The sequence below is a fragment of the Bombus flavifrons genome, chromosome 15 (genome assembly GCF_040668555.2).
Source record: "Bombus flavifrons isolate JBK064 chromosome 15, iyBomFlav1_principal, whole genome shotgun sequence".
In the NCBI taxonomy this organism is placed as follows: Eukaryota; Metazoa; Arthropoda; class Insecta; order Hymenoptera; family Apidae; genus Bombus; species Bombus flavifrons.
The window spans coordinates 7319777-7336930 of NC_138456.1; the positions used below are offsets into that span (position 1 = coordinate 7319777).

The 17154-nt window shown below is 44.7% G+C and overlaps 1 protein-coding gene across 5 annotated transcripts in view; it reads right to left on the minus strand.

The window, feature by feature from the left end:
- Positions 1 to 17154, minus strand: part of LOC138187792 (uncharacterized) — a 76159-nt gene that overhangs the window by 27542 nt on the left and 31463 nt on the right. For 3 of the 5 annotated variants that reach the window (XM_069128940.1, XM_069128935.1, XM_069128936.1), the window contains exons 2-3: positions 1236 to 1420; positions 154 to 435 (exon numbers count right to left, since the gene is read on the minus strand). In XM_069128940.1, the coding sequence (XP_068985041.1) occupies positions 154 to 348 (195 nt within the window). In that variant the 5' untranslated portion in view covers positions 349 to 435; positions 1236 to 1420. Of the gene's footprint in view, positions 1 to 153; positions 436 to 1235; positions 1421 to 10611; positions 10958 to 17154 lie in introns of those variants that run through there. The other 2 variants (XM_069128937.1, XM_069128938.1) reach the window with 2 other exon arrangements.

A 17154-nucleotide genomic window follows, 5' to 3' on the forward strand; every position in this document is an offset into this window, starting at 1 on the left:
TTGTTTTCGTTGCGAAGCCGATTAATTTCATGCATCGCAAGATATAATTTTCCACCGATTTTGTACCGATGAATTCGCGGAAATTCGAACGTTCGTCGCTGCACGTGACAAAAAGGGCAACGCGGGGGAATGTTAAAACGTGTCTTTGTTTACCTTGTGCGCTCTGAGAGTCTTGCCCTCGCAGGCTAAAGTGACGTCGCAATAAGCTTGTCGCTCGAGCAGCTGTGAGAACATGGTCTGTAGGTTGCTGTGATGGTATTTCCATCGTAGGCAATATTGTTGGGGGAACATGTTGGAGGATGACGTCGCGGGTGGTGTCGTTGCTGAACTGCCTCGTTGCTGAAGCATGCGCGGATCTGGCACCGCCAGTAGCTTGTCCAAGCCAAAGATCCGTTCTTGCGGTTCACCGTAATCCCACCGCCTTCCTTCTTCGTTCTGCAACATTAATCTCGGGTCAGGAAGATCGCAATTTTTGACCATTCCACGCAACGCTACTAGCTAAACCAGTAATTACACATTTCGCTTGGATAGGTGTAGATATCTCTCTCTTTCGAGGAATAGGTGTTGCTCGTTCGAAAACAGGAATTAAAAAAGACACGAGGTATCGAGTAACCAGCGCGGCGAACGTTGCGACAGATCGTGAAACGAATCTTTATAGGAAATTACCTTAATTACCAGGCAAAGGGTCGTTTCTACGCTGCACGATATACGCGTATCGCAATTTAATAGTCGATTTATAAGGCGATGGTTTTCGAGTTCCCACGATACTCGGCTCGGCTAGTATGTTTTCTGCTTGGATATTAATCGGCAAGCTTTCAACGAGGAGAAGCTTAAAGAAAAGGAGGAATGGAAAATTCGGCGTGTGATAATTAACGACGATAATATTTGAATATTTTATTGGTAAAAGGCTGGCGTAAAAATCCGCAGTCTAATTACGCCTAACAGAAAATTACGTTTGAAAATGACTGCACTACGCGATTCAATAGTACGCTGTAATTGATACGTTTCCTGTTAGGTCATTTTGTTCCGCGCATTTCCGCAACGTCTGGCAAGCGTAGTAGAACTGTTGCATTTACGACTTTTTATTTCTTCCGGTTCTACGCTAGTTCGATGCTACAGTTCGACGCTATTTACAACGCATCCGCGATGTAAATGAGAGTTGAGCGTGCAAACAAGGGAGGACGAGGAACAAGCTAACGCACGGAAACTTGCGTACGTTCGGAAAAGATTCTTACAGAAGGTATCGGTCGATGCGCAGTCAGTCGACAGGCTTGTTCTCCAAGTCGAAGCAACCCGGACCTCTGTCAACCGGATGAATGCCTGCAACACGGTGGCCTTCGAAGCATTTACACGCGAGTCCGTTCGAACGTGTACCTCGATCACGGCTGCCCCTGACGATCCTCAGTCTCACGTGTTTTCTCTGTAACATGCGGATAAAGGGATTGGCCATCAGACAGAGTCGATCTGAGAGTGCAACGCGCCTTAAAAAATTCCATCTTCGTATCCGTTTCGTTCGAGTTTCGTTCGAACAAAGCTACATCGAGCTTCAGTTTCATTCACCAAAGGCTCCATTTGATTTAGATATTAGCAGATGAAAGTTATTTGATTACGCGTTAATCAAAGAAGACGATATTTTTGACGTGGTACGTCGTACAATTTATCGGTTATCGGAACACCTATCATCGGTTATGGAAACATCGGTTGATAGAAATACGATACTGAACCTTCTACCGTGTCTTCGTTTATGGAATTTGCTATTTTTGTTACAGGTAAATAAATAATAATATCTTATATCCATGAGCGCTAAAACCAAGTAAAATTGATTCGTCTTTGTTAACTCTTGGTTTTATGAATATAAATGTTTCTCGTTAAGGTTCGATTACAGAATTAGATTGCAATCGTCTGGATCTAGTTCGATGAGGTTTACGTATCTCGCGTTTGTTTTTCTTCTCATCGCCCCTACTAATTTCCATTAGTTTCATTTAGATCGATTATATTATATTCAGTTTGAACCAGTCACCGATAGCTAGTTTTCCATCGTGCACCGATGACCGATAGAAACACCAGACGTGGCAACGTGTTTAATTTACAACTTCACCGAGGGATACGACCGACTGCTTTTATGAAGCAATTTGCTGCGATGCTTACTCGCTTATGACTTCGCTGGGCGGTTAAGTACAGAGGAAAGAAACTAAGAAATTCCGCTCTCGGAGAGTCTAATAATTGCTTCCTACCATCGTTTGTCTCGCAGCAACGATATTAATTGATAATTGAAAAACTTTCTGAAAAACAGATCGAAGGATTTTTGTTGGATAATAACCGCAAACGAGCGGCACGTGCGCGACTCAACGTTATACAGCAACGTGTTAATTACATTCGCAAAAATTCGGATTTTTGCGCGAATGTCTGCGATCCAGCGGTCGTCGATTCATCCTCCTTAAAAAAAATCATCGAAACAAGGACAAAGCGTAAAAAATTCAGCACTTAAAAATTGCAATTCCTTTCGAAAATTCCAGGAATTAGATTAGAAAGTTGTAATGAAGAAGAGAATGCAGAACGAGGAAATAATTTCTGTTACGTCTAATACAACGAGATTAGATTACTGCAGCTGAGAATTTCTTCTGCAGTTGTTTGAAAGATTGGAAACGAAGGGAGATCGATGCGAGCAACGGGATGATTTCGCGGGGGAAAGAAAGTTCCCGGGAAAACTCCGGGAAAAAGAAGTTTTCATTGCATTATCTGGAAACGATTAACGTGAGCCGCGTGTATCTATTAGCATAATTATCGAGAGTGACTTTGTAAAATCGTGAAAGTCGAATATCGACATTTAACTTTCATCGGCTTCGCCGGCCGCTGATGAAGTTCCATTAGAAACGAATCGGAAAGCTGATTTGGCGAATTTCTGATTAAAACTGGCGACGTCCAGTCACATGTGGTTATAATCTAATGGAAAAGTGACACGCGATCAATTGTCCCGTGTAACGTTGTTTATTTCGTCAATTAAATCCAGATTAATCTCCAATCTACAATTGTCGTGAATTAGAAAAGACACGGATTCCGATGAAGATTCGTGTCCGCGCTAAAAATTCGATGCCAATTTCTGCCGAATCTTCTACATTCGATCGAACTTCGTTTCGGGGAGCACGGAATTTGTGACTTTTTTTAAAAATAACATTCATGAGAATATGACATACTTTCACGAGTTTATTGCATCGCAAGAGGCACCTTGAAATTTAACACCATTTAATAAAATTTAATTATTTAGCAATAAATAATTGAATTTACAGAAATCTGTGTTTGTAACGTCATCGCTGTTCTGTAGTTTTCGAGGTTCAGCGAAGCGGCTTCCGTGCGGCTTAATCGTCAACCACGTTAAAGAAGAGAACTTAGTTTTCTATAGAAACGTGACTTGCCGCGTTCTTCATCTTATAGTCTCCACACGTTATAAAAGACATGTTACCCGTTCCTTTAATCTATCTTCTTTCTCCTTTTTTTTTTTTTTTGTTAGCGTAAACTCGAAGAAAAGTAAGGAATAATTTTGAATGGAACGCGCATCATTTTCCGGTTTCCAGTCAGTAAACTAGTCAACGTATCTTATCGAGGACGGAGGGTAATATCTAAGGCAGAGAGTTTAGGCTGCACGCTCGACTGCGGTTTTAAAATTCCCCGCAGGCAAGCAACCACCATGGAACTCGTCTGTGGATCGTGGGAATCAATAAATTCCCCGTATCGGAAAACGCTGAGGGTACAATACGCGGAAAAATCGACAAGGCGCGAATTTGCACGAAATTACGACCCCTTCTCTCTTTCATCGTCTTCTCAATTTCGTACACCAACATATTTTTATCTCCCCCTCCCTCTCTCTCTCTCTTTCTCTTTCTACACCCCTTTTTTTCATCTCTCATCGTATTACCAGTCTCCCTGTTCCTCCTACTGGATTCTCCTATTGTCTTTTTACGTCCTCGATCTCTCCTCTACGACCGGCCCCTCATTTTCTACACTTTTCTCTCCGTCCCCTTTCTAATTTTCATCTCTCGAATTCCTCCGTCACCACCGCGTCTTACCTTACATTTGCCTTTTTTTCCCTCTTGGCCGAAAAAATGCCGATGGCGCGTCAAAAGACCGTTCTCCACGAGGTAACCGGATGTCAAACATTTTTGTCGGGGCTGGAGGGCAGCTCGGTATTCAGGTCTCGTTACGTACACGGGGATAGCACACACGGACGAGGAGCGTAGGAAGCACGGGCGCGCGAAAACGATGCTCGCTCGGTAGCCTAGATTCCCTGAGATACTTTCTATTGTGTTTACGGTTCGGATTAGAGTACCTTTCGCCGTTGAGAAAATGCCCGACTCAACGGGACGCGGAAGAGCGCCGGCAAGCGGTGACCTTTTCGAAATCCGGATCAAATTGGGAAATCGGGTTAACCCCTCGCCGGCGGGACACCCGTCGCTCCTACGATCCGAGATAACAGCGACACGAGCACGACAATCGTGACTGTCGTTTGCTAATTAACTTACACGTGGATAGCGTTCGAACCAATTCGAACTTCGACAAGTGTCGAAACGTTGATCCGTATTCTTAGCATCGACGAGAATTGTCTATGGACGCGAATCGAGTTTTAAAATTCGCCCGTCTCTTCCCTTTTCGTGTCTAAAAGATTCAAAAGGGAACAAGGTTTCCCTTTCCACCACTAAAAGAGCTAACATCTTTCGTCAAATTTTACGAGTCACACGAGTTACGAATTGTCGACGCTAACAAATTTTTTCGCGTTATGCGAGAAAGTTTGTTAATTAAAACGAACGAAACTGTTGCCTATGGTCGATTGGATCCGCGAATCAGCCGATCATCGTATTTAGTGTAAAACTGTCGAATTATAGGAAACGAGAGTTTGCGATCTATATATATGCGGTAACTGGTAAATTTACCGGTATTATTAGTTGTTTAATTGCGGTATTCGAGGGAACATTGGTAACCGATGATCCGACTAGAGCAAAGTGGAAAATCGTAACGTTTCTCGAACGAACCGAACGTTCGGAATTTAGAACAGTACGGTACATTCGATATGTTTGAAACACGCTCGTACCAACACGAGGCTCGGGTCTACTACGGTTCAACGAATAATTGTAGGAAATTTTTATTCGCGAAATACTGGGAATACTGAATTTTGATATTACTACGTATTTTCAAGAAAGTAATTAAAACCGGAAAGCCGAAATTAAAAGAAGAGCGTGGTACGCAGCGTAATGGCAGGGATGAGAAGCCCGATTTTAATTATAGTTCCTCTAAAACCACTCGGTTTCTGAATTAATAAAGGAAGGATTGGAACCAAAGAGAGTAGCCGAGCCTCTTCTCTTTTCAATTCCTTCCTAGAACGCGTTAAAATCAACGGCGCATTAATTCCGAAGTTCTCGTTAAGCCGATACCGATACTAATACACGAAAGAATCGTGGTGGAATTTTTCCGAGCATCGAGCCGGTCATCTTTTATTTTCTTTTCCGTTGGAAAAATCCGCGTGGTCACGACGACGATGACGACGCCGTGTTCTTTCGTTCGCAGGTTGCGAGCTCTACAAATTAATCGGAAGATTAATTCGCGATCGTTTCTCCAACTTTTGAAACGGTCGATGAGCCACTCGTGAATTCACCGAGCTTCTTCCGCCCCTTTTTTCCTTCGATTATTCCGTCGACCGAGGCGTCTATTGCTGCGTGGCGAACGAGCCGCGCCGAGTGGCCTCGTCGAGAGGCCAGAATACTGTTATAATTCACGTAATCGAACCGTTTACGCCACCGGCCACTGGAAAATCGTAAAAACAGTTGAACCGTACGCGCACTTGGTTATTCACCTGCCATGCGTTTCCCAAATTTCTCGATGCACCTCACTAAACCAGACTCGAATCCACGCGATCGTTTCAGCGTACACTGCGTCTCGTGGCGCGACTGTTTTTTATACAGTTTTGTTATCGATCAACAGAAGATTAGAAGATTTATAATCCTAACGGTAGGAATACTTGAAAAATATTGAAAGAATATGACAGCGTGAAAACTACGTAATGGAGCAATAACATGGTTAAATCAACGCGGGACTGGCAGCGATAGCAAGATTTCTGCGTTCTATTCGGAGGTTCAGGGTTCGATTCTCGATATCCTTAGAATGTTTTATCGTAAGTCATTTTTCGCCTGAATTTAATATAACGTATCTTGCGAGTGTATTTACACGTTTCAAGCGAATTCTTTCGAATATTAGGAAATTCCCTGTAACTTCAAAATTTCCCGAATACAACGCGTATTTATCCTCTTAGCTACTGAAACAACGTTTTGGAGATACGCTCTCGGTTCTTAAAACACAGAGAGTATACATTATTACGTATAGCGAGCCGGATAACTACAATGGCGTCATTCATGGACAAAAACAAGAAATTATGGAATATAAATATTATATTATATGTATAAAATATGCCAAGACCGGTTAGATAACACGAGATATATTATATAAGTATTTTCACGTCTTTCGATATTTCACTCGATCCAAAAAAATAAGAAGTGAGAAAAAACGCGTTAAAAAATTGAAGAGACGAATGTGTTTTTACGAACGTCAAAGTGAAAAAAGAAAAGAATTCTACGTGGCGCGAATGATAGATACGAAAGTTTCTGAAACGAAGTAGCCCCGCAAAACAGAGAGAGAGAGAGAGAGAGAGAGAGAAGAGATTCTTTGAAAGGCGGGAAAATTTTTCGATTCGTCTCGAAAGGCAGCGGAGGAAACCTCTGAGAAGTTAGAAACAATAAATCAACGCGGAGGAAGCAGGTTTAATTAACCTTAAACGTCAGACAAAGGTATGGCGGATCTGAATTTGGAGCGAAAAAAAAAAAAAAATAGAAGTTTTCTGGAAACTTTGCGGGCAACGATTGAAAGTAACTCTCCGGGATACTTTTGAATAGCTCCGGGCCAACGACAATCGGCGAAAGTTGAAACTTTGGCAGGCGGGAAGCCATGAAACTTCCAAGACTGCAATTAACCGTGGAACAACTAAAAGATAATTCGTAGGGCAAGTTAGCGAAGGAATTATTTTCTTTCGATAAAAAAAAAAAAAAAAGAAGAATAAGAAGGTAAAGAAGGAAAGAGGAAAAAAGAAGAAGTAGAGACTATCTAAAAGCGAAACTGTCGAAGTATGCGCAGCAGCGAGAGACGTCGTCTCGTCGCAGGGATTTCCGATAAAAATCTGTTCTTTCGAAAGGTCAAAGAGGATCTCGAGGAATTCTATGCTGACGTAACTGGTTATTGTCGTTACAGAGGGCGTTTTATCAGCTGTTCGTATCACATTCGCGAGGAAAAGCGAGACGACGCAAACCGTTGGAACGTAGAGAAAATTTGCGAATGGTCTTATTGAAAATGCTTCGTTCCTTGAGCGTGACAGGTTCGACGCCCTTTTTATCGACTTCTCGCGTACCATCTTTCGCTTCCACGTTGCTTTTTCTATCGCGATACCGCCCCTCCCTCTTCCTTGTCCCTCCATCTCACTACGCTGCAAAGATCTTGCATATACGCGCAACGATAGTTGGGCATAACGGTTCCGCGGTCGCGAGTTACTGCACGAGAAGACAAGACGAGCGAAACAAGAACATTCGCCTCCCTCCAAGTACGTTCCGCCGACTCCATTTATTTTCTCGAAAACGGGTTACTCAGCTTTTCGTTATCACCAGCATGTACCATAAATTGATTCCACTTATCTTCCATTCACCGTGAGTTATTTCGAAACACGATTCTCCGGGAATTAGAGAATCTCCGAGAAAACAAAGCGAAGTGGATTGCAGCAGAACGAACTAGAGTGAATCAAAGCGAACCTAACGAAACCGAAATCAACTGGAACGAATCCGATCGTACAATTATTCTTCCGTTCCGGCGATGAAATTTCCATAGACGAGGCACGACAGAAACGTTTCTTCCTCGTCGCGGGACGAATTTTCAGATTCGTAAATACGGTTTGCACTGACCGACTTTCCTAGCGATTTCTTTCCTTTCTTTTTCTTTTTTTTTTTTTTTTTTTTTTGTTTTATGGGAAGCGACAAAGAGCCGCGCAACGAGACCTACGATAGTGGCTTTATCGCGCACTTCGAGATAAACCTCGCCGCACGCTGCGTCGAGATCATTTTCCCTCGTTCTCTTTCGTCGATTCTCTCTCGTGCACACGAGGGGGGCGTATACATACTGCTTGCTTTTCCTCGTGCACGCACGTGCCACATTACATACAACCTTCTCCCGTTTCGTGGAAAAGAGAACGTATACATATACAGAGAAAGAGAAAGAGAGAGGGAGGTAGAGAAAGCGAAAAAGAGAGAGATAATTGAACGAATGCAGAGTCACTGGTCGCAGCAAGGAGATCGCCTCGTTTCATGGATTCTATTGATTTCCACCGGAAACATCAACGTCCCGACACAACAAGTGGTGACGAAACGTCGAACCCGTGACGAAAACAAACGCGCGAACGCGTGGAAATTGAAAATCACCGTTCCCAGGCGCGTTTTCCACGGTACCGAGCTAGTCGAGGTGTCGACAATATTTGCAGCTAGATCTACGTGTATGGAATTTTTTTTCACCCGTATGTTTGGAAACGAGCATTTCCATCGGCCATTTCAATCGCGAAGTCGATTCGAGAAGCGTCAGGCTAAAAAATATTTGTCCCGCGCGAATGGTTTGTCGCTTGGCAAACATTCGAAAATCATCGAGACCACGTCGCAGTGCGGAGGTGGGAGGTGTGAAAAGTCAAGGAAAGTAAAAGTTGCTCGGTACCATCCCTGGCTCGAGATCCTACGCGTCCCCCTTTGAAAAGTTTCACCGAAGCGTCGTGGTTTTAAAATTCCAGCTTGGGGAAAAAAGAGAAAGAAAAAAAAAAGAGGGAGAGAAAGAGAGAGAAAGAGAGAGAAGGCAAGAGCACACGAGGGCGCAAAGCGGCTTGGTCCATCGGGAAAAGTAAATTCTCGAAATTACCTGTTACATAAAAACGAAATTTTCACGGGATGGTCGTAAACTTTCGAGAAGAGAAAAAAAAACAGGGCGAGATAAATTCGTAAAAAAGGCGAGCTTTTTGGTTTATTACGCGATATTTCCGCGTAGCTGGAAAGCCGGCGAGGAGAGAGAGGGGACGGGCAGAGTCGACTTAAAAGCGTAAGCTCCGCGAGTTTTACTACGCACGCTGCGGGGAAAAAACGTGACTTAGTCTTTTCGAAAAACGGGCGTAAACTCAAACGCATCTCCCTTTTGGCATGTCCCCTTTTTCTCTCTATTTTTCCACCCTCTTTTTTCCATTCTTCTTTTTATTCTTTCTTTTTTTGTTTTGTTTTATCTACATCGTGCTGCCGGCTGGCGTGCACCGAATGCGAACATCAAAGAGGAGTATAATTACGCGCGTAGCGTCGTTTCCGCGCTCACCAATTGCGTGCCATAACGCGGCGAGATCGTTTGGGTTTGTGATCGCGTTAGTGCGACCAAAACAGATTCGGAATAGATAAGGGAAACTTGCCGAAACGACAGAAAACCGCGCGATACGGCTCCTCTCGTGTCATCTTCTCGACGAAAAGAAACGGATATGAGAAACGGATCGATGGAACATTCATTGGTCAGACTACCGGTGCAACGAACGTCTGACGTATGGCGCGATTAGCGCAATTAGACGCCACTCGGCGACACGCAGGTGAAAGGAGCGACGCATTAATCATGCGAGTCACAACATCGGACCGACACGCTCGAACAACTGTAACTGAGAATAAACTTCGCGTTACGCCGACTCGAAAAGTGTGAAAAACATGGAATATTTTTCACGGTGTAAAGTAAAGTTGTATCTCGGGACGAGAATTTTGACAAAGCGCTGCGAAGTCGAAAATAAAGAGGACTTGCTAGTCACGTAGTCGAACAGGTCGAGTTACCTGCGAGCCACGATTTCCTCTGTGCTTTCATCTTCGAAAACAACGATGACGAGTAAACGACACCGAAGTAAAAGCGAAAGGAAACGAGCAGAGCATTTTGGTCACGTTCGGGATGCGCCGTGCAATCGGAAGAACTGCGAACTCGTGTAAACTACTTGGCGATTTATATGTGCGCGACGAAACAGATTTACGAAGATCGTGGCAAGGAAGATCGTGCTCGTTTTAATGAAAATCAACGAAGAATGATTTATAATTTACTCGTTTACTGGTCTATAATTGTTTTCGAATATCGCTGTATGTAACGACAGAGATTGTCCGTGCCCAATTAAACGTACTGACAACCAAACGTACACCCAGAGAACGGATAATTGCCACCTGTTTGCAAGACACGAAGCGAAAACGCGGCATTTTGTTTGGAAAAATGACGTTTCTTTCCCTCGGTGCGTCGTTTCGCGAGGTACGTTCGCGACGCTTGGAGTGGGCATCGTGACACGACCGAAGCGTGGCATGGAACACGTTCAAGGAAACGAGAGTCGAGTTCAACGAGGATCGCAACACACGCACACGCACGTATACAAGTGGGAAAACGACAGGTACGCACAAAGACACGGACACGTAACCGCAGAAAAAGGTATGGTGCAACAACAACAGCAGCAACAGACGCACAGACACACTGTATGCAATTACCGCGTACCGAGTCTCGTTTCCACGCGTCGACCACGCGCGCTGCTCTTTGTCCCGTCCCGTCCGCGATCGAGTCAGAAACCGTGGAAAACGAAGGAGGCTCGAGCAAAAAAGCCTTGTGGATCCATTAAGGGTACCAGCCGCGTTCTCGTAAACGCTTCATCGCCGCTTAAGGAGGTTCGCATTCGTAACAACGAGTCACACAAGCACGACAACGTGCAACACCACGACGAATACCACACGACGACGACACCACGACGAACGCTACCGCGAAGATGACAATAGAACGACGACGACGAGAAGCGAGATGATTGCAAAGACGATTTTCGCGGACACGGGCGCCAGTCGCGGAAATTAAGGAGTCACGTTATAAAACGCAACGACCTACAATGCTACAAATGCCACGGATCCGTCCTGTGTCTCTTCTGGCCTCCCCCGTCTCGCCTACCCCCTGCTCGACCAGCCGCCATCGCCGCCGCCACTGCCTCCTTTTCTCCGTTCGTTCGATGTGTATCCCTCCTCCTTTTAGCTTTTTCCTCCCCTTGGCAGCCCCTTCTTAGGCCGACACAGTCCCCTCCCGGCCTAGCCATCGCCAACCACCACCTCCCACTACCTTTCTACGATACGATGCGATACGATACGATACGATACGAAACCAGACGATATGATACGATATGATGTGCGATGCGATGCGATGCGATGCGATGCTATGCGATGCGATGCCGCTCCCCTTTTCCCCGCGAAACGATACGCCACTGTGTCTATGCACCATCAGTCGAAAACATACGCCAACTTCCCCTTGTTTCCCCTTGTTTTATTATTTTTTGATATTACGCTAGAGCTCTGCTTGTCTGAGTTCGCTGAATTATCGGCGGATAATCAGTCCGTATATAATCAAGCTTTATTCATTTTCCTCGCTACCGTTTGTTTTTCGTTCGCATAATCGAAGCTTGCCTTCGAACAGATGTACTCGATCGACGAAAGTTCCATTAATCTGACTAAAATTTCGTTTCGATAACGAAGGCTATTTCTTCCATTGGCTTCTCTGTTACCACCCACAAACGTATTCGCTGACTTTTTCTGTCCTTCTATCGACGTTACGTGGCCGGTTGTGATTTTATGGAATTTGGGTGGGGGTTGTTTTGCGGGCGCGTCGTTGATGCAATGTAAGTGCGTCACAGGGCGATGATAAGACGGCCGAAGAAAACGGAGGCTCGTACGAGCCATTGCCTGATAAGAGCATGGACAGTGCGCAGGAACGTTCTCTGACTGCGTGCGATTACCTGTTTCGTACGGAGGAAAACGGCGATTTTTAAGACTACGACGACGTTGTAACGATACATTGGCATCGTATGAGCTATCAACTATCGGATATATCTGTTTGCTCGCTTATTTATCTATTTCTCGGTTCTTAATTCTTCTAAGAAACGTTTGAATCACGCTCTTGTCTCGACGAACAGAAAGCTACTCTCAGCTAGTCTGATATATGTTTCAACGAAATCTGCGACAAGATATTGAAACGAAAAATCGTGCGTATCGACCACGATTATCTCATTTTTTGTCAGCGATAGGCAAGTACGACTGTAGCGAAAATGTCTGATAGAACGTGGCAGGGTTTAATAACGACCTGTTTGTGTATTTTCGAAAGGATTGGAATTTTACAAGTAGGCCTTATCGTGCAGCTCTCCGCCGCTCCGAAGAAATACGTAACCGCATCGATAACCTTTCGCGTAGAACTTCGGCCGGCCGTTCCGAGACGACGCGACTTTTCAGAAAATCTTACGCGTGCCCTTGGAAATTTCTCAACCACGAAAGTAACGAAAACGAAAAAGAAAAGAGATTCGTCTTCTGATTCGTAGCAGAGAGGGGGGAAAAAATGCGAAGATAAGAGCGAGAGCAATTTGTCAGCAGATAAGAGAAAGACGCGTTTACTGGAAGGAACGAAGGCGAAGCCGAAGAGAAAATAGAAGACGGGGAGACGCTGGCGTGTGAAACGAACGAAAAGAACAATCCAGAAGCTCGTGGAACGGCTCTCGGTCGGATTTCTTCCGTTCTAGGCCAGCCCCGATTCTCTTTGCTGATCGCACAATGCGCTTCACGATGGTAAACCACTGCGAATATCAATATTTCTCTTACCAACGATACGCTTATCGTACGTGTGGTTTTTAAACGTTACATCTTCGTTGGAAGATCCGAGTTGCAAGACACGAAGTAACACGCGTTGAAGCTACAAGTGGTTCTTCTCTGGTATTATGGGATCCGTAGAGGGGATGATTTTTGCAGCAAACTTTTCCATTTTACGTTAGACGACGAGGAAAATATCGTGTTCGATAAATATATTACGACGCGAATATGTTTGTCGTTGATTGAATTGATCGAAGCTCGCTGCAAGTTAACTAGGGCACCGTCTATCTGTACAGGAATTTCATAAACCGGAACCGCGTGTACTTCAAATTCCGAAGAAACGGAGAAACTATCGAGTCGATTCGAAGACCATAGAAGAAAAACGTGCCAAAGGATAGTGTTTCGATACGAAATACTCGAGAACGAAAAACACGGTACCGTTAGGTAGAGAAATATAAATCTCTTGAAAATATCAAGACAAGCAACGGTTTAACGATATCTTCGATATTTTGATATTATAGCGAGCAATGTTTTTCAACGTACGGAACAATTTTGTGAAAGATACAGCGTACGATTTGCGTTTTTCTCTTTTTCTCGCTTTGTTTTTACCTTTGGTCCGGCTAAAAATCAATATCTCGACGAAAACACGTTTTTAATTTGTTCGTTCACCGTGGTAAGTATCGCTGCAAGTTCCCATGAGAACGAGATCATTTCCGCTTATTTCTCAACGTATCCGGGCTCCCAGTTACATCACACGTCGTTATCGCTTTATCCAATGCGAAGACAAAATATTGCTGGGATAAGTTGCACGCTATCCAACGTGTGAGAGAGGAGGGGGACGATAATCGATGAGATACGACGACGTTAATCGCGTACGCAGAAAGACGAGGTACTTCTTTGCTCTCTTTCTCTCCACGATAAGCGCCACGTTCTTTTACCTTCGAGCGTTGCCACCGCTTCCGGTTATTGGACGGTGACCAACTGTTCTCCTCGAGTACCACGAAGTCACTGCCAAATTGATTTTTTCCCGAACCATGGCAATTTTCAGCATGGGCCACGAATACACGCGATCGTTTCGTTTAACCATGCTGCTCTCTTCTCCTCGCTTCTTCTTCGCGTTTCCGCTTTAAACATTTGCCACCCTCTTCCCCTTTGCTTTTTGAACGCTCCATTCGTAAGAAGATATTGGTTTGGCAACTAAGTGATTGCGGATTTTGTCATTAGGCGGTACTGACAAAATCCGCAATCACTTAGTTTCCAATCCAACAACAAAGTCACGTGGGATATTAAAATCAATTTAAAAAACTATCCGTGTTTCAATAATATCTATCGAAATAGAAGATCCAACTGCAGGAGAAGAGGCGAGGTATGTTTTAATGCGGTTTTCGACTTGCTAAAAAGTCGACAGAGCCAAGCAAGAACTCGTCGTCGTGTTCAGCAAGACCACATGGATACACAGAATTTTCAACGAGTTGTATATGCAAAGCGAGAAAAAATATTGTATTAAGTTACGCTTCATCGAGTCACACGAACTCGCAGTCGCGCGTGTGTACACGTTCGCACACGAACGCGTGCCTTCAGCGAGATCCGCTAAAGCGAGCGTTAGTCAAGTGCACTCGACGATTACTAGGCGACATACTCCACTGATCTTCATAGCCGTCTTTCCCTCGAGTCAAAGACTGCCGCTGAACGATACCGAAAAACCTTTCTATATATCTACCTTTTCTTTGTCTATCGTGGAAATCGGTTCGATTCGTCCTGGATTTCAAGAAAGAACGGCAAGTATTTTTGGCCGGTTCGATCGTCTTGTCATGCGATTTCGCGACGACAGTCGACGGTGTCACGGCTAAAATAACGAGCAACGCTAAAAATTGAACGATTCCATGTCGATCGATTAAAGAGGATAAATTCCAAAGGGTACGAAGGTCGAGACCAATATCGTTCATCCGGAGCAACGTTGTTGGCCTGACCATTCGTCTGTTCGTCGGATTCTCGCCTTTTTTATCTTTCTCTCTCTCTGCCTGCCTTTGGTACAAGTAGAGAGTGGACGCAGCAGCAACCTTTTAAAAAGCGAAACACCGCTACCTTCGAAATGGGCAATTTTAGCCGGGAAAAGGTTTTTTTGACCCGACTGCTTTCGGACCCTGTTTTTTACTCGAAATACGAGTCCGAGGACCTTGTCGAAACTGAAAAGGACGGCAAGGTAGAGAAAATGAAAAAATACAAACGCAGAAACTTTTTTAATCCTTACTTGGCCAACTGAAACGCTTACCGAAGTTCGACGTTTTAATATTCAAAAAGCTTTTGCATAAATTTTCTAAAGATATCCGTGCAATGAGGTAACGTTTCGAAGGTAACGTATAATATCCAACATTACCGCGATACTTCGCTAAAAAAGAAAACGTCGGTGCACATTAGGGTTAAGAGGACTTTAGAACATATTTTTCGTGAAAGACGGCTCCGAGTGGAGCGTAAGTAACAATAACGCCGAGAGGCAATTGGAATCGATCGGCCAAGGGACAATTACGAAAATAAAGCATCGAACACAACGGCATCGGCTGTAAACTGGGGCTCGCGTCGGTGAAATCTTGGTAGAGTTGGTCGGAGACATCCGCAGGCCCGCGACGCGAGGCTTACGCTACTGAAAAGAGACTTCTGGATTCTCAGAGCGTGCCTGGTAAATAATAATACGTCGTTGCTAATGGAAACCTACTTCGCGTTGGCTTCTCCAGAGTAGGTTTCGCGAAAGGGAGAAGTGTGTCATGCACAAAAGCCTTTTCCAAATCGTCTTAAAGCTTTGTCACTATTATCATAATGATGTCAGATACTTCTTTTTCTTTCTTTTCTCTCTTTTTTTTCTTTTTTATTGCGAAGGAACAAAGAGAGTTCTATTTTAGAAGCATCATAATTGTATTTCCACCGTGAGAAGAAGGATGCGGCATAACCAAAGCAAATGTTCAACCCTTGCTACGTTCCTTGGATCGTTCTCGACCAAATCATTTTCATTCGATATCGCTGGAAAATTTCTCGAGTTTCGGGAAAATATGAAAATATTTCGCTCTCGCGCCGTAGACTTTCTTAATCCCGTTGTTCTCGTTTCCTCTGCGAGTCTCCCTCAATCGCGTTGTCCATACGACGAAATTGCGAAATTTACAAAAAATCGAAGTTGACCGCGTGTAACATCCATTTTCAGTCGCGTAGATCCGAGGAGAACAACAGGATTAACAGCCACACGTTGAAAGCTTTCCTTTCGATCGAAACGAAAGCGAGATCGAGATAGAAAAAATTCGAGGATCGCGACAAACTTAGCCCGGCTACGCTATCGCGATCTATGATAAAATAATAATTACGAATTCTACGGAAGGAGGATGGGTGTAAGAAAGTTTGAGAAAGCTGGAAAGTTCATCAAGAGACTCGGAAAAATCTCAGTAATTACTGGTTTTCCGGCGTAGACGTCGGCAGACATTTGGGAGAAAGTTTTGGGAAGAGCGGGGAATTGGATTTTCGGATGGAAGCGTGCTCGCAGACACAATGAGATCAGTTGGTTCAATTAAGTAGAAGGATACTGTCGTTGAACGGGGCTACATAGCAGAGTCTACACGAACCTGGAGCTCCGAAGAGAAGACCATTCCCCTCCGACGCCTCCTCCTCGGCTAGTCGGGTCCCGAGTCGGCGTAGACACAACCGGTTTCCGCGGTGTTCACCCGCTTTTTGAGAAAAAATTGAACCAGTTTGTAAAACGAAAAAAGCTCTCCCCACCAGCCGCGTAGACGCCCCTCCTCTATCCCTTTACTCGGATTGCCGCGGAGACTCATGGGAACCGAAGCGATTCCAAGCGTCCCGGAATCCGATGCGCATCAAATGAAAAAGCCTCCAACGTTGCCAAGATTTTGACCCCCTCTCTCTTTTCCCGTTTCATCCTTCGTTTCTGCGCCTCTCCCACGACCGAAAGAAACAGAGAAAGAAACTAAAACCACCTTTCGCCTTTCCCTTTTTTCCTTCCCTCCAATTTTTTCGTACGCGCCACGAACGAAGCACCGCGGCAGAAAAAATGCGCCGCACGAAAAAACCGCGAAGGTGTTACTCTGTATGACGCGGCGGTACCAAAATGTCGGAGCAGCCTGGTAGATGTGCGAGTGCGTAAGACGCGAAAACGCGAAGGCTTACGCGGCCTATCGTGAAACACACCGCGGTCCTGAATACGTTCTAGGGAAGAGCGTGGTTGCAACGTAGGCCGCCTCGAGGCTTCCTGGCAGGGACTATTGATTTTCGAATTGGTTCAAAATTTCCATAATACCACGACGGCTGAGAGGGTACGCCGAAGCGCGGTTTCGGGTAGAGGGGGGTGAGTGGAGAAGGAGGAATAGAGACAGCGACGGGCAGGAGAAACAGACGGGGGCCGGAGGAGAGAAAACAGAGAAAGAGAAGA